The sequence below is a fragment of the Rhinolophus sinicus genome, linkage group LG10 (assembly GCF_036562045.2).
Source record: "Rhinolophus sinicus isolate RSC01 linkage group LG10, ASM3656204v1, whole genome shotgun sequence".
NCBI classification, from domain to species: domain Eukaryota; kingdom Metazoa; phylum Chordata; class Mammalia; order Chiroptera; family Rhinolophidae; genus Rhinolophus; species Rhinolophus sinicus.
Genome location: NC_133759.1, coordinates 69,690,970 through 69,709,376, shown reverse-complemented (window position 1 = coordinate 69,709,376; position 18,407 = coordinate 69,690,970). Strand labels below are relative to the sequence as shown.

At 44.6% G+C, this 18,407-nt stretch overlaps 1 protein-coding gene and 1 long non-coding RNA gene across 5 annotated transcripts in view; both read left to right on the top strand.

The window, feature by feature from the left end:
* Window positions 1–18,407, top strand: part of RNF130 (ring finger protein 130) — a 116,793-nt gene that overhangs the window by 50,823 nt on the left and 47,563 nt on the right. For all 4 annotated transcript variants that reach the window (XM_074313339.1, XM_074313340.1, XM_074313341.1 and 1 more), the window contains exons 4-5: window positions 11,852–11,923; window positions 13,775–13,857. In XM_074313339.1, the coding sequence (XP_074169440.1) occupies window positions 11,852–11,923; window positions 13,775–13,857 (155 nt within the window). The remainder of the gene's footprint in view (window positions 1–11,851; window positions 11,924–13,774; window positions 13,858–18,407) is intronic.
* LOC109437622 (uncharacterized) lies at window positions 13,864–17,515 on the top strand. The gene is made up of 2 exons (XR_002136271.2): window positions 13,864–15,330; window positions 17,282–17,515. It is a non-coding gene; the product is annotated as an uncharacterized LOC109437622 (long non-coding RNA).

Genomic DNA, 18,407 nt, shown 5'->3' with positions numbered 1-18,407 from the left:
TCAGGCGGTTAGAGCTCCATGCTCCTAACTCTGAAGGCTGCCGGTTGGATTCCCACATGGGCCAGTGGGCTCTCAACCACAAGGTTGCCAGTTCAACTCCTTCAGTCCTGCAAGAGATGGTGGGCTCCGCCCCCTGCAACTAAAATTGAACACGGCACCTTGAGCTGAGCTGCCGCCGAGCTCCCAGATGGCTGTTGGTTGGAATGCATCCTCTCAACCACAAGGTTGCCGATTCGACTCCCACAATGGATGGTGGGCTGTGCCCCCTGCAACTAAAATTGAACATGGCACCTTGAGCTGAGCTGCCGCTGAGCTCCCAGATGGCTCAGTTGGTTGGCGCGTGTCCTCTCAACCACAAGGTTGCAGGTTCGACTCCCGCAACGGATTGTGGGCTATGCCCCCTGCAACTAGAAAATGGCAAAGGGACCTGGAGCTGAGCTGCGCCCTCCACAACTAAGATTGAAAGGACAACTTGACTTGGAAAAAAGTCCTGGAAGTACACATTGTTCCCCAATAAAGTCCAGTTCCCCTTCCCCAATAAAATAAAAATAAAAATGGGGGAGGAGGAGGCACCATTTACAACTCGAAAGGAGGGAGGGAGGGAGAGAGGCAGGGACTAAAGACTGCTGAAGGACTCGTGCCGCCTTAAAGGAACTCACCATATCCAAGGAATAAAGACTGCCGGTGATTGATACTGGAGGTTGTGAGAGGACCAACTGGTTATTCTGAAAATCAAGTTTTTAAAAAAAGTTCATCCTGTTTGTTCTGTACAAATTGTATTGCATAATAACAAACTAGTTGATGAGGGAAAGTTCTTTATGGAAGAATTCCAATTAATAATGAACGGTATAGAATTCGAAAATCACCATTTTGTAACCCTTACTGAAATGATGTGTTTAGGCAGTGATCATCCGTGGGCGCTGAAATCAGTTGAAAGACTGACGGAACTTTACAATGGATGGATCACGCTGGCAGAACCGAACCCACTGATGGTGCTTGATATCACCGAGAGCTGGGCAATGTAGCATTGTGTCTTTACGTGGGATGCATCAGGAAGAAAACAGCGCCACCTAGGAGGGATTCTTGTCAAAGCAGTTGTACCTGAACCTGACAACCATTTATAAGAAATGGACCAAATAAAATGACACAAGAAGGAAACAGCCAGCCAAATTTAGAATGTAGGATAAGTAACCCAGTTTTATCTTTTTAAAATAGCATTTTAAAAAGTGTATGGTAGAGACTTCTGCTTATGGTCAAGATGGAATAATGGACTCGGCTTTCCCTCTTGCCTGAAACAGTTAAAAATGGGAAAAAAACAACAGAAATATATGAAATATTTCAAGACACTGGACAACAGGCAGCAGAGGCAGATGATCCTTGAGAAATGGTAGAGAGATGAGCCTTTGGCTATTCAGCTTAATATTTTGAGAGAGTTTCCAGGCCACCATGTATGGAGGGGAAACGAAGGCAGAGCCCGCTGCACCACCTCATTTGAGAAGACAGAGCTGCGCGTCCAAGGAGAACAAGGTGGCTGGCATTGACAGAAAGTGGTTACTGAAAAGGAGGGACATACACAGAGAAAACAAAGCCCTGAGATCTGTAGAGGGTCCGACCACTTTAGTATTCAACAGTATTGATCAGCTGTGTGTGAGAGGAAACTCCCCAAGGCTGGGGGAAACCATCCAGAAGGACTCAAAGGAATATTTCCCAGTAAACAATGCCTGGTCCCAGACTGCCAGACTGGAAAACCTCCTAAGTCATAGGAATAGAGTACTCATAATGAGTCTCACTGGGCTGAAAATCAGTGTTTTCAGGGCTGCATTCCTTTCTATAGGCTCTAGGCCAGGATCCGTTTCCTTGCGCTTTCCAGCTTGTAGAATCCACCAACATTCCTTGGTTCATGGCCCTCTTTCTCCATCTTCAAAGCCAGCAATGTCAGGCCACGTCCTCCTTACACTGCCACCTCTCTGGTTCCCACTTCCTATTCCCTCTTCCATTTTCAAGGACCCTGGTGATTACATTGGTTCCACCCAAATCCGGTGTAATCTCCCTGTTTTAAAGTCAGCTGTTTTGCAACCTTAATTCCCCCATGTCATGTAATAGAACATATTCATAAATTTCAGGGATTAGGATCTGGGGGACCCATTACTCTGCCTGCCACACATATGAGGTCTCACAAGTTCGCGAGCTTGCCACCATGCACTTACATTGGCAGCACTGTACAAACAGCTGGGTAAGGTTTCATAACCTTGGTATATCAGTGTCTCACAGCTGTGTTCGTGTCAGTGTGTTGCAGTGTCTTGCTGAGTGACGTTCATTATTGTTGCATGTTTTTGTGTGACATCGCAAGAATGTCTGAGCTTGAATTAGAGCAACGAACAAACATTAAATTTCTTGTTAAATTTGGCAAGAGTGGAAGTGAAATCAGGGACATGTTAGTCCAAGTTTATGGGGATGATGCCATGAAGAAAACTGCAGCGTACAAAAGGATTAAAGGTTTTTCTGAGGGGAGAGAATGCATCACTGATGAAGAGAGGTCAGGGTGGCTAGTAATGAGCAGAAGTGATGAAAACATTGCGGAAATTCATTGAATTGTGTGTCAAAATCGTTGACTGACTGTGAGAAGCATAGCAGACCAAGTAAACATCGATAGAGAAACAGTTAAGAAAATCTTAACTGAAAATCTTGGCATGAGAAAGGTGTGTGCAAAAATGGTACCAAAGGAGCTCACCAATGAACAAAAGCGAAGGAGAATCGAGCTTTGCCAGGACCTTTTGAGAGGCAAGACGATGTTTTGGGCCGTGTTATCACTGGTGATGAAACACGGATGTACCAATACGACCCTGAAACTAAGTGTCAAAGTGCACAATAGAAGTCAGCCAATTCTCCATGACCAGGAAAGTTCCATTGGTCCAAATCAAGAGTCAAAACAATGTTGCTAACATTTTTTGATTCATTATGAATTTATGCCAACTGGACAAACAGTTAACCAAGTTTACTGTTTGGAAGTGCTGAAAAGGCTGAGTGAATAAGTTCGATGAAAACGACCTGAACTTTTTACCAACAATTCGTGGCTCTTGCATCACGACCATGCACCAGCTCACAGGGCACTGTCTGTGAGGGAGTTTTAAGCCAGTAAACACATAACTGTATTGGAACACCCTCCCTACTCACCTGATCTGGTCCCCAGTGACTTCTTTCTTTACCCGAAGATAAAGGAAATATTGAAAGGAAGACATTTTGATGACATTCAGGACATCAAGGGTAATATGACGACAGCCATTCCAGAAAAAGAGTTCCAGGATTGCTTTGAAGGGTGGACTAAGTGCTGGTGTCAGGGCATAGCTTCCCAAGGGGAGTACATCAAAGGTGACTGTAGTGATATTTGGCAATGAGGTATATGTAGCACTATTTCTAGGATGAGTTTGCGAACATAATTGTCAGATCTTGTATATTCAAATAATGAAGTAGAGACATAAAAGATATTACCCAGAAGAAAAAGAGAGGACCAAATCAGAATGTAGAGATAAAAGCTATAATGTCTGAAACGAAAAATAAACTGACATATTACTGGCATCATTAATCAATAGACGTTGTGGAAGAAATTATTAGGCTCCTAAAGACAGCAGTAGAAACCACCCAAAATGAAATGCAGAGAAAAAGAATAATACAGAAAAAAAAATGAGCAGACCATCAATGAGCTATGGGACAACTTCAAGCAACCCAGTATATACTGGGGGTGCCAGAATAATGTATACAAGTGGATAATTTGGTCAGTGTTGCTCAAGAGTCAGAAGTGTCTGGATGCTGATGGTAACCACTTTGAACACCTTGTAATTGCGTAAGTCAAACGTGGCTTGTATTCATCTTTTGTTATCAATATATATTGAGTATTCAATTTTAATAGTTTTTTCCTTTCTTAAAATGTGTATACTTTTTTTGGCATCCTATATGTAATTGGAATTGGGGGCGTGTCAGACAAAAAAGCACAAAGGAATAAAGGTGAGGACAATAGCAGTTGTCTCACTGGAAGTAATAAAAGGAAGAAACACTGGAGCAACATTTTTAATTTTATATGTACCCCAAATAGCTTTCAAACATGAAAGTGAAATTCACCTATACAGAGCTGAAAGGATGAATCTCCAACAGACTTACACTATAAGAAATATTAAAGGCGGTCCTTTAGGCAGAAGTAAAATGATATCAGTGGATATAGGGAAGTACACGAAGGAGAAGAAATGCATTTAGTATATGGGTACCTGATTTTTTTCTTATCTAAATTTCTTTAAAAGATACACAACATCTGATAAGGGATAAATACTAGAAGAACTGCAGCTCAACAGCAAAGCATTCGTGTGCTTTCTCTGTGGGGTGTTATTTGGTTCGTTTCCCTCCTACAGTACTTTTTATAGGGTGTGGTCATATCCTTCTGTTGCTCACATTTAAATGGCACGACTTTCTGTCCCTTCGAGAGGACGTGTACAAATGGGCAGATGTGGGCAGGGTAGCTTTCTGCCCTGCACAGCTGGAGGGTCGTCTTCTGCTACAGTCGCTCCTTGACCCCCCCAGTGTCCCTTCCCTGCTCAGTCCAGCTCTTTTTCCCTCAGGGAGAGCTCTTTCCTTTGGGGAGGGAGCTTTTGTTGGGTATTTCTGTGATCCTCAAGGGCTTGGACCACCCCAGCTTCTCTGTCTTCCCTCAGCCTGTTAGTGGATTCCATGTTTTGTTCTGTTTACTAATCTGTGAACTGGAGTCTGAGAAATTTGTTCCCAGTTTCACTGGTTGTTTCTCAGAGTCATTTGCTGAGGTTTTGTTCAGTGAGGAGTCTCTTTGGCAGAGTCAGGGGAGAGCTGTTTTTTGGTGATTTCTGGATTCCTTGGCTCTCGGGACTGTCAGACACCTTTTTTCTCCACCCCCACCACACTTGTTACCTCAGCACAGCTGCTGATTCTGTGTCTATACAGAGGAATGCTACACTTGGTGTGACCCCACCTACTGCAGTCTGGGGTTTGTGGAGATACCCTTTCACCTGGTTAATTCAAAATGGATCAAAGACTTAAGCATAAGACCTGACACAATAAACTGCATAGAAGAAAACATAGGTACTAAACTTATGGACCTTGGGTTCAAAGAGCATTTTATGAATTTGACTCCAAAGGCAAGGGAAGTAAAAGTTAAAATAAACGAATGGGACTATATCAAACTGAAAAGCTTCTGCACAGCAAAAGAAACCATCGACAAAATAAAGAGGCCACCAACTGAATGGGAGAAGATTTTTGCAAACAGTGCCTCCGATAAGGGGCTAATATCCAAAATATACAAGGAACTCATGAAACTCAACAACAGAAAAACAAACAACCCAATTGAAGAACAGATGGGACAACAAATAGAAAACAAATAGGACTTAAACATAATAGACTTAAACATAACCATGTCAATAATTATGTAAAAGTATATGGTCTAAACACCCCCAATTAAAAGCAAATAAGCCTCTGGCCAAACTGATCAGGAGAAAAAGAAGGCACAAATTAGCAATATCAAAAAAGAGATGACATCACTACAGATTATAGGCTCATAAGGGAATATTATGAGCAACTCTATGCCAATAAATTTGACATCTTCCTATGAAATAGACAAATTCCATGAAAGACACTAATGACCAAAGCTTACTTAAGGATGAATAAATTAAATAGTCCTATATCTCTCAAGGATTGCTTTTATAGTTTAAGACCTTCCCCAAAAAAGAAAACTCCACACAGATGGTTTCTGGTGAGTTCTACTAAACATTTAAGGAAAACAAAAAATAATTCAGCATAAACTCTAGAAAATTGAAAAGGCAGGAATACCTCCTATTTCGTTCTATGAAGCCAGCGTCATCCTCACACCAAAACTAGACAAAAATATTACAGGACAGAAAACTACAGACCAGAATCCCTCTTGAATATAGATGCAAAAATTCTAAACAAAATTTAAGCAAGTGTTGTTTAACAATATTATAAAAGTGATAATTCATCATAACTAGGTAGTGTTTATAACAGCAATGCAAGGCTGATTTAACATTAAAAAGTTAATGCAATTTAGCATATTAAGAGACAAAGGAAACCCATCTGATTTCTGTAGATGCAGGAAAAACATTTGCCAAAAATTCAGCTCTATTCCCGATTTTAAAACTTTTCGCAAACTAGGCATAAAAGGTAACTTTCTTAAGTTAATGAGAGACATCTAAAAAAACTGACAGTTATACTTACAGTGAAAGACTAAATGCTCTTCCGTAAGATGACCAAGAGAAGGATTTGCTCTGACAACTTTTATTTCCACAATGTACTAGAGGTTCTAACCAGCAAAGGAAAAGAAATAAAAGGTACCATTATTAGAAATGAAGAAATAAAACTGTCTTCATTCACAGATGACATTATTGTCTGCTTAGAAAGTTTGAAAGCATCTATTAAAAAGCTGCTAGAACTAATATATGGGTTTAGCAAGGTTGAGATACAAGATCATATACAAAAATCAATTTTATTTCTATATAAGCAATATATATGAATGGGAATTGAAATGTTTGTTTTAAATACCCTGTTCATTAGCATCAAACACGAAATAGCATAAACTAGAAATCAGAGTTTTGACCAAAGGTATGCAAGCCCTCTGTGTAGTGAAAACTATAAAAACTGCTGATAGATTAAACCAAGCACCAGCTAGATGGAGATACACAGTGTCCAGGGGAAGGCGCGGTATTATAAAACGCCAGCTCTCTCCAGATTGATCTGTACATTCAGTGCAATCCCAGTGTAAATCCCAGGTGGCCTTTTTAAAAGAAATTGACAAGCCGAACCTATAATTCTTTTTGTTTCCCCTTCTACCGCCCCCCCCCCCCACTCTGGTTCAAGCTGTTGTTTCTCAGTCTAGTTGTGTAGGGCACAGCTCCCTGGCCCATGCTGGTTGAGCCTGTGCTCCCCCGGCTGAGGCAAGTCAGTTGCCAGTCATCGGTTGGCCACTCACGCTGGCTACCAGCCACTCATGGCAGCCCATAGCTGCTCATGCTGCCCACCGGCTGCTCCTGGCAGCACAGCAGCCCACGGCAGCCCACACTGACCTCCAGCTGCTCACTGCAGCTCAGCTCCAGGGAGAGTCGTTGTTCACAATCTTAGCTATAGAGGGAACAGCTCACTGGCCCATGTGGGAATCGAACCGGTGACCTCGGTGTTAGGAGCACGGTGCTCCACCCACCTGAGCCACTGGGCCAGCCTCTGAACCTATAATTACAGGAACACAGTGGATCAAGAACAACCAAAAGGGGGTTGAAAAAGAAGAGAAAAGTTGACAGGCCAACACTACCGGATTTCAGATTTGTTACAGACCTGAAGAAATCATTTTTGCAAATATTGATGTTTGCTTAACGACAGGCACATAGATGCATCATACAAAATAGTGTTCAGACATAGACCCACCCGTTTATGGACAGCTGATGTTTGCCAAACCCACAAAGGCAATGCAGTGGGGAAAGGACAGCCTTTCAACAAATGCTGCTGGAGCAATCGTGTATCATATGCCGAAAACCCCAAAAACTGCACACTATATACAAAACTAACTCAGAATGTGTCAGAAGCCTACATACACAGCCTCAAATGATAAAACAATGAAAAGAAAATGGGGGGAAATCTTGTCACTTTGGGATAGGCGAAGATTACTTAGATAGGAAACCAGAGCATAATCCACAAGGAAAAATTGATAAATCGTCAAAATTAGAAACTTATACCATAGAGTGAGAAAAAAATATGCAAAATAAATTTTATCTAGAATCTGTAAAAATACACTCAAGTCAATAATAAGAAACCAAACAACTCAGTAGGAAAATAGGCAAAAGTTTTGAACAGACACTTCACCAGAGAGGATATGCAGATTGCAAATAAGTACATGAAAAGATGCTCAACATTGTTAGTCATTAGGGAAGTGCAAATTAAAGCCACAGTGAGAGAGCACTACACCCCTGTTACAGTGGTTATGATCAAAGGAAAAAGACCCGCCATACCAAGTGTTGGTGAGGTTGTGGAGGACCTGGGATTTTTACACTTGATCTTAGCCAAAAGGCCGAGAAACGATAGGACCTGGGATTTTTAGACACTGCTGGTGGAAACGTAAAGTGGTTCACTCATTTTGGAGAACGTTATGTCATTGGAATTAACAACCCCTTGCCGTGCGCAAAAGGTGAAGGAATTCACAGACTGAGCCTGAAATGAGGAGAGCAAGAAGTTTTTATTCAAGTCAGGACGTTGGAAGCTATCTCAAGGAGACAGCTGCCCTGGGTAGTAGGGAGAGAAACACCAGCAGCGGGTCGCCGGGACGGGGCCTTAGAATAATAGACAAGTGCACTTCAGCTTAGCTTTTTCTTACATAGGAAAGGGGAGGTACATTTCCTTATAGCAGGAGATGTGACGTACAGACTGAGATTGTTTGATTGACATATGTTCATTATATAAATAGTTTTCTGCACATGCTCTTACCCATAATGCATGCAGAAAAACCCACAGGGTGGGAGTGGGGGGCCAAGCCTTATTCATTTTATTTTAATTGTATTATAATGAGGCTAGGGTTCAAGTAACGTCAGGTTTTAGCAGTTTGCGCACGTGTGAGGGACTAGTTAATACCAGTTGGGTCTTATTTCTTCTTTTCAGGAGTGTTTGGACAATTTGATTTATTTCTAGGGGATGAGCCTGGGCGGTTCCTGGGGAGGGGAGGCAGGCCTGGGCGTCCCCCTTGAGGCTCATTTTTATTAACCCTTTTTTGCTTCATCAGAGAATACTTTGGTAGTATCTTAAAAAAATCAAACACACCTACCATATTAGCAGGTCTTCCCTACTTCGTAGGTATTTACCCCAGAGTAAAGAAAGTATGCGTCCTTACAAAGACTGGTGCAAGTGAAGAATGTCATACTCAGCTGTATTCATTGCAGCCCAAAACTGGGAAACAATACTAATGTCCCATCAACAGGTACGCTGATAAATTGTGGTGTATCTGTACAGTGGGGTGCTACATAGCGTAAGAAAGAAGTGAACTGTCGGGCCGGCCTGGTGGCTCAGGTGGTTAGAGCTCCGTGCTCCTAACTCCGAAGGCTGCCGGTTCGATTCCCACATGGGCTAGTGGGCTCTCAACCACAAGGTTGCCAGTTCAACTCCTGGAGTCCCGCAAGGGATGGTGGGCTCTGCCCCCTGCAACTAAGATTGAACACGGCACCTTGAGCTGAGCTGCCTCCCGGATGGCTCAGTTGGTTGGAGCGCGGGCTCTCAACCACAAGGTTGCCAGTTCAATTCCTCGACTCCCGCAAGGGATGGTGGGCAGCGCCCCCTGCAACTAAAATTGAACACGGCACCTTGAGCTGAGCTGCCGCTGAGCTCCCGGATGGCTCAGTTGGTTGGAGCCTGTCCTCTCAACCACATGGTTGCCGGTTCGACTCCCGCAAGGGATGGTGGGCTGTGCCCCCTGCAACTAGCAACGGCAACTGGACCTGGAGCTGAGCTGCGCCCTCCACAACTAAGACTGAAAGAACAACAACTTGAAGCTGAACAGAACCCCCCACAACTAAGATTGAAAGGGCAACAATTTGACCATTGTTCCCCAATAAAGTCCTGTTCCCCTTCCCCAATAAAAAATCTTAAAAAAAAAAAAAAAAAGAAAGAAGTGAACTGTGGATACATGCCACAACATGGATTAATCTCAAGATAATTATGCACAGTAAAAGAAAGCATACACAGAATACTGTATCATTCCATTTATGTAAAACTCAAAAATACCAACTCTAGTAGCAGAAAGTAAGTCATGGGGAGATGGGATGGAATGGAGGCAGATAGAAGGGAATAGGAAGAGGCATGAGGGAGCTGATATGATGACATAACTATCTTGACAGTGACAGTTTTGTGGATCGTGTCAAAACATCAAATTGTATACTTAAAATATATGCAATTTATTTTAAGTCAATTATACCTCCATAAGGCTGATGTTTATTTACATAGATATGTATACAGAAAACACATCTGGGGACCCTTGTGTATACAGAGGGTGCCAAAAATGTATATACATTTTTAAGAAGGGAAAACTATTAAAATTGTAATAGTCAATATATACCGATAACAAAAGGTGAATACAAGTCACGTTTGACTTCTGCATTTACAAGAGGTGCTCAAAGTGGTTACCATCAGCGTCCAGACACTTCTGATAACGGCCAACTACTGCTTGAGCAACGTTGACCGAAGTGTCCACTCGTATATATTCTTTTTGGCACCCCCAGTATATGATAAAGGGAATTCAGATTAAGAGACGAGAGGCATAGCAACCAAATGCATTGTTTGGACTTTGTATCCTGATTCAAACAAGCCAACTATAAAAAGACCTGGAGACAATGGGAAATTGTAGTGTAATCTGAGTACTTGGTAAATGATTAATTATTGTTAATTTTGTTGGATAAGACAGTGGATGTGTTGGACTGTGAAGATTTTATGGAATTATGTAATGCTTGTGATGTGCTTTGAAATCCTCTAGCACGATAAAGGGGGGACTAGATGAAAAATACAGGTAAAATATTGATAATTGCAGCTGGATGATAGATCCATAGCCGTTCATTAAACTATTTTCTTTTCTGTTTTTTAATTCCCCCTAAAATGTTTATGTTTTTATGATTTTTTTTTTATCCTCGGGATAGAATCCAAGGTCTCCCTTTTGGCTGCCACCATTCATGCTCTCAGTCTCAGCATCTGCCTCTCGCAGTTCAGGACCTGGTTATGTATAGTGACCATCTCTCTCCCTGTGCCTGTGCGCACCTGTTATCCCCATGTAATTAGTAATAGGGCCTTCTGACTGTTGAAGCATGCTAATTTGAACAATAAAATATATGCCCACCCTAGTTAAATCATGCTATAATTTCCTTCACATACCTGCACTTCACACCTGTTTGTCTTTACGAGACTATTCCTTTGTCCAGAATCCCCCTCCCTACCCCTGTGCTTTCCTTATCTGACTCCTGCCTGCTCAGTTTTCCAAGCCTTAGCTCAGGCATCATTTCCTCAAAGCCCTGCCTGGCATTGCCCCTTTGCCCTATCCCACCCCCCACCCCCGCATTATATTGCTTCCTTTGTGCTGCCATGCCACCTGGGCAAGCTGTGTTACAACAGTGATTAAAAATGTGCTTACTGGGCTGTCCCCAATTCAGTTTGCTTTTCAAGGTTAGAGGTCCACTGTCTTTTCACCTTTGGGTCCTTGGTGTCTGGTAGTGCTAGCAAAGCCTGGCAAAATGTTGGATAAATCCCACCTTAAGATTTTCTGACTTAACACTCAGATGAATGAGAATAACTCAACCCTAGGAAGGTAAATACACCTTCCTGAGATCACGGAGCATTGTAGAGGCAGAAACAGAGGTACAACTCATGGTCACATCCCTTCTCCCTCACTGGCTGAGGGGATGAACTATTTCAAGGAGCATTGGATGTGTCTTCTTACTAAGACAGAGCTTATACACCTAATACTGGGGACCGTGAGCAGAATAGAAAAACTGTTAGAACAATGGTAGTAGCTCTGACATGTACAAGAAATAGATTTTGACAATGCTGTGGTATTTCAAATGCTTATACACAAATTCAGTGGCCTTTTAACTGTATTCACTTTTAATTCAACCAGAATACTGAATCTAGGGAAAACTGCCAGTTTTTCTAATTTTTCATTTGTTTTTTTAGCGCCCTCTCAGATGCTGTGACACGGAGAGTTATGTAGGATACTAGGGACTTTATACGTTTACTTATTGTAAAATAAAGAACATTATCCAGAGATCTTGCACTCAGTGCCTGTTTTTCTTTGCAATTTTCATAGCGTCGTCTTGGAGATGCAGCCAAGAAAGCCATCAGCAAATTGACCACCAGAACAGTGAAGAAGGGTGATAAGGTACAGCGATGAACAAGCTGGACACTCTAAACATGATGAAGCAGTTTTGCTTTTGATTTGGTGGGAGAGAATATACCCTGCCCATTTGTGTCTCGTTATTGTCAGATTATTATTCTCCACGTATACTCTCTAATGCTTTGTTTTGAACTAGCTTCTCGTTGAAATCTTATTCTTAGTATGCCTGCCATTTCAAGGCTCTCTCATACAGTGCTCTGCCTTTCCTGGGCTTTAAATGCGCTTGCCATGATTAGCTTCCCTGGATGATTTAGCGTTTCCTTAGCTGTGGTGTTCAACAGAGTTTTCTTTCGCCAAAACCTAGCATTCTAATGGGGCAGTTGGTACCCTGAGTAGCCAGGAATGTGCGTTGTCTTGCTATGCTTCCTGAGACTTTGCCACGTCTCCTTGATGTTTTATTTTTTCAACAGTTAGATAGAGAACTGGAGACCCACATTCCGAGGGAGTGTCGGCTCCCAGGGGCGTTCTGTACAGTGGGCCGAGCAGTTTGCAAGAAGAGCACAGTGTGTCAGGGTTGGGCCTGGTGGCCTAGGGGGACCAGATCAGAGAGGCAGTGACAGGCTGTGGCTGAGACCACTCAGCACAGTTCCCCAGTCAACTCTCAAGTTATGCTAGAGCCCCGCTTCTGCTCTGTAAGGGCGAAACAGCAACTTAACGTTAGACTCTACATTCTACATAGTCAACGTTATCGCGAATGAAAAAGCTGCTTCTCTGGAAGCATGAAACCAGAACTCTCCTCTCTCACACCCAGCTCTAACATTTTAACAAAGAGTTCTGCAGGATTTTTTCAGGTGATTCTCCATCCTCATTTTTACCACTTTTTTCACCCGACTCATTTTTGTTCCCGCTGCCTTGACACCACCACATGTAGTTTTCTGTGACACATTGTCAGTAAACTTCACTGTACACTAAGGAATGAGAAAGGTAAAAGTACTTGCAGAAAATGTAAGCAGCATTACAGCAGCTGCACTGGAACCTGAGGAGTGGTCACCCATGCAGATAATGTGATCTTGGCTTGGTGGCCTTCAGCTGCCACATTAATTTGAAGTTCCCTGGAGCTGGTCTAACCTACCCATCCTACATCCTGCTTTGTCCCCCAGGCAGCACAAAACAATCTTATTAAAACCAACACCCTTAGTGTGTATCTCCTAGACCTGCCAAGAGTTGCCCCACTGAGTTTCAGTCCAAGTGGCAGTGACATGGCAAATAGTATCACCTTTCCTGGCTTAGGTTCCTGGACATACTGTTTTATGAGAATTCAGGGGAACCGTCCCCAGCCCAGAGGAGGAAGGAAATCAGTTACCCTGGAAGACTGAACACCTGGCTGACTTCTTGACTTGTGATAAAGACGCAGTGTCAAGTTGAGCCCATGAGCGCTCTACCCCAAATTTGTGACCACCCTTGGGGCAGGTCTCTGGATAGCAGTCTTCTGGAGGCTTGTCAGTGGTTGCTGCTGGCACTGAGCCACGTGGTCAGGCATGCTCCCAGTGAGCGCCCAGGTCGTGGAGGGGGTACAGGGACACCTCCTAGACCAGCATAGTGATGCAGCAGGAATGGGGAGAGGGTGGGGTCACCATCCCAGGTGACAGCTGCTTTGAATCTTGAAAACAATTGGAATTCTGACTTCCAAGATGTTTCACAACAGGATTAGTATTCGTTGTTACAGTACAGTTTAAAAACAAAATAGATTGGCTTAGGTATAATTTTGGTTGATACAGTTAAGCAAATGGAAACATATTAAGTTTTTTTTTTATAAGCTTTCACCTAATAATCACTTGTTTCCCCATAGTTGTTAGCATTAGCCTGTGACTTTGGTCCCTGTGCTTTTCATTTCAGGAAACAGACCCAGACTTTGATCATTGTGCCGTCTGCATAGAGAGCTATAAGCAGAATGATGTCGTCCGGATTCTGCCCTGCAAGTATGTCAACTTTCTTTGTTTCAAAAAGAATGCTACTAATGTGGTTTGTATGTCTCCCTTTCCGAGCAGGTATCCCACTGCTTTTCAGAGCCACCTCGCTGCACATGGCACGTGGTGGGAGCTGCAGTGTGGTGAGTCATGTCCCCCAGCCAGACTGACTGCACAAACCTCGCTTTAGTTAGGAGAAACTCAGGGGCACAACCTCTGGACCCACCCGCAGCTGAAAGAGCACTAAGGTCACAAATGTTCCATGCTGTGACTTCTCTGGGTTTCTGGGCTCGCCCCTGTTCCTCTCCTCCTGGAATCAGAGCACATCACAGGCCCTCGATAAAGCTAAAGCGGCAGCAGAGCTCAGCGGGCAGGCCGCCAGAGCCCACGGGGCCTGGATTATGCAGGGCAGTGCGGCACTGCACCTCCGGTCAGGTGGCCCGCTCTATACAGCTTGCATTTCCCACCTCCTGGAAAAGGGTCAGCGTTTTCTCCGCATGTTCGCTGAGGAATAGTGAAGCCAGCAGTGCGTGCCTGCCAGGGCCGCACAATTCAGAAAGGTCTGCCTGGAACATAGGCACTCCTTACTCGCTGCAAACCTCCCTCCAGGAGGGTGTTCACCTGCACTTTGGTGCTCTAAAAAGAGCACGTTCTCTTCATTAGCTTGTGGATTTTCACCGTGGCGCTGTCCCATGCGAGGGAGTCTAACACAGGAAGGTACACAGTTCCGAGCACTGATTGGAAAAATACGAAAGCACCTATTGAGAAGACTAAAGTCAAAGGTTTTCCCCTCTTCCTCCCCCCTGTCCTTTACAACATCCACACATCTCTGACCTTCTAACAGAGCAGGAGGTGTGAATGAATAAAAACATGAGTAGCCACTGTCTCCGTGAGCTTGGTGGTATTACTTGACTTATTCACACAGTGATCTATTTTGAAATTAGAAAGATCTGGTTTTTAAAAAATCATGGAAGTGAAGAATAATTCCATGCACTGAAACAGAAAACCAAGATTCTGGAAATCAAGCCTTTGTAGTCTGCACATGAAGGTGAATCTGTAAAACGACATGTAAGCTGTCCTACAGGAAATTAAATTATGCACTTACCAGTTTGTCTTCAGCTGCAGTCTTTTGCAGGCTAAAACAGGAGGCAAAAGGAAAACACATACAAATACAAATCAGGAAAGTAGACTAGGAGGGTACATCATAAAACATAGCTGTTACCTGCTTTTCAGAAATCTATTTTTTTAAATACCAGTTTTTTACCTGCACAGATTTCTTTTGACACCAGAATGACCAGGAAGAAAGCCAAGTATTTCCAATTCTCTCTTCCTGTTTCAGTTCAGGGTCCCCCAGAAGCATCTGGGACCTAAGAACAAGGGCCTCCAGATCCGTTCACGGTTATCACTAATATGAGAATGTCTTCCTCAGGGGGCCTCAGCCGAAAACATTACTGTGGGCAGCTTGCTCCCCATTCTCTCCATTCCGTAAGCATTGGTTAAGGGTTTCGTTGTTAGTTCTTTTTTCTTAATTTAGTCCAGTACTTTCCAAACCTGACTGCTTCACAGTCGGTGGGGAGCTTTCCGAAACACATCCGCAGAGCAGCCGGGCATGTCGTATTGGGTAAGCTCCTGGGTGATTCCGATGCTGCAAGGCCACCCTCCACGGAGGCCCAGAGCTCTGGCTGGTCTTAACCGTTTCTGTGGCTGTGCCTGCCACCCAGGAAGTCGCCTCAATCTCTGTTTGTGGTCTGCTTTTGAATATTAGGGTTTGGGCAAACTTGACAGCACCCCTTTGTACCCTAGTTACGGCACCGCTCACCCCTGCCTGCCTGTGTGTCAGAGCGCCCCACTCGACCTCCCCTCATGCTCTGGAGCAGGATGGAGCTTTCTCTAAGCTGCACTGCACACCCTGCTCAGCAAAGCATGTCACCTCACTGAAATGGTCACAGCATGATTCCCAGGTGTAGTAAAAATTGACTTTGCACATCGAGCAACATTCTGTGGGACCTGAGTTGACAACTTTTGACCTGGAGCCAGCTTTCTCAGCCTTGGCACTGTTGACATCTGGGACCAGATCATTCTTTGTGGGGGAGGGGGGCTGTCCTATGTACTGCGGGAGATTTAGCAGGATCCCTGGCTGCAGCCAGTAGCACCCACAGTGTGACAACCACAGATGTCTCCAGTGGAGAGCCACTGACCTAGAAGCTGGCTGCATGCAGGTACTCCAAATCTTTACTCCAAATCTTCCCCAAGCCTCCAATTGCCAGTGGATTCCTCTTACGCACCTTCGAATTAACTCTTGCCTTGTGCTGCTTCTTAATTTGTTCCCTCTGCTACTTACTTTGTTACCCTGCCATTCGTCTTGTGTCTGTAGGTCTCTGACACAGAGCAGAGGTGCAACTCTGTTGTGTCTTCCTTTTCTTGCTGCCAGGCCGCTCTGGTACCTCCTGCCTCCCAGGGACCCCATAGAGCCCTTGTCTTTCCCTGGTTGGCTCTCCCTGGTCCTCACTCTCAGCAGATAACTTCACCATCAACTTCACAGAAAATAATGGCTATGAGACAGTGGGACTGTCTCGACTCCCCGCCCGGCTCTGCACACCCCCCTCCACACCCACCCTGCAGCTGCCGTCGTGCCCTGTGTTCTGACAGCCTCCGCATGCCAGCTCTTCCCTTCCCCAGGGACCTTGCTCTGTTAGCTGTCTGCTCCCTCCAGGTTTTGTTCTTTCTGTCTCTGCTCATCAGTGTTTCATCATGCTCAGGCTTTTCCTACTCCAGTTTTCAGAACTCTTTCAAAACCGTCTCCAAATACCCTCCTACAGCTTCTGTCCTTCACAGCCAGACTTTGAAAAGGCTCTGCATTCACTGGCACCTCTTCTGAGTCAGTGGAAGAGAAAAGGCCAGGTGCTTTTGTGTCTGTCTGTCCTTAATTTTCCCTGGAGACTGCACCAGACTTTCTGTCTGTAGGTAGCGTGCCTCTCCTGGCTGGCTGGCTTTGTTGCATGGCCTTTACTTTTCACCTTCTGTCACATTAACGTCCTTTGGACAGATGGCAGTTGGTGTTGCTTTCGGATCTCCTTCTCGTGTCAGTTGGTTACAGTTAATCATCCTTTGGATGTTAGCCAACGTGTCTTAGCCACTGAAAACGGTCACCTTATTTAGACCTCTTTTATTGAAAGGTCAGCCACAAGAGTTTTTAGTAGTTAAAAATACTTTTAATAAGTAGAGTGCTGCAGCGTGGATAAACTTATAATATCTGAGATGCCACTTTCAGAGCTAAAATGGGTCAGTCATCTGGCTGCTGGCCCAGGCAGCACTGTGATGCCCCCACCTCAGAGGGAGGGCCTGTGTAAAGCGGTGTCTGCTGCCAGTCCCAGCTGGGGGAAAAGCGTGCTTGTCTCTGACCTTGAATAATCCTGGATCCTTTTATATTTGCCAGGTTCTTGCACGGCACCAAGAGGCTGCAGAGCTGTGAAAACAACTCACCTTCACTGTAGACTCCTCACCCCACCCAGCATGGTCCCCTCTCACTATCTAGTTTGTGCGCTGTGGGCGTAGGACGGGGAAGCGCCATTTCAGTATTACGGTTTTGTGCCTTTTATGTTCCATACGTCTCGCATTCTGTATCCCAAAGTATTTCTTATAGGAATAAAGGACTTTGTTGAAGCTCTCATCGGCTTGTCCTTTTCACGTTTCACTGTCCTCGACACCCCACCTGCTTTCCATCCCAGTACACCACTCAGCCCTAAAAATGTTGGGCCTTTTCTGCTTTTGTGTGTATTTTCATTGTTTTGTTATTTTATCGACTCTTAAAGCAGTGGGAAGGGGCTTCTTTGCAAGGTCTGGCTGTCCCGGTGCCACCCTCTGAGGTGTCTGGACGCTTGTGGCCCCTGCAAGCTAGTGAGAGGTCACTGCTGCTGGGCGTGCTCGGATACTCGGGCCATTTAGTGGGATGTGGTGTGAAACGTAATGTTACTTTGCCTGACTATATGTTTAATAATACCTTCCGCTGGCACATGCTTGGTGCTGCTCTAAGTATTCCATGTGCAGTTTCTCTCCCTGCTCCAGACAGCCTCCCCAACTACTCCCTCACCCCGACCCCAGCTCAGTGAGACAGCTGGGAGGCAGGGCTGTCCAGGTCAGACAACTGTAGTAGCAGGACGTTGCCTGCGTGGAAGGGAAAGGCCACGCTGAGCTGGTGAAACTGTCTGATTTGTCGCCCCCCCACACACACTCATCTCTGCACCAAAGCGGCCCATCAGAGAGCACAGAACCATATCTCTTCTGTCACCTGTCCTCCAGCCAAGTCCATTGTCCACCCTACATAGAACTGGCCTAGAGCACCTTCCCAGCCACCCACCCGTACCCAATACTGACCAAACCCTCAGCAGTCCATGGGCCTCCCCAAGACCTATACCAGACATTAGGCAAATGCACCCTTGTAAGGAGAGGATCTGTCACTTATGTCAGACCTAAAGGGGTCTTACCCCAAAAAGGATTAAAAGCCTAGTTCTGGTCTTGGTTAGACTACAGGCAGCCTGGCACAGGTGACAGCTGCTGGGAAG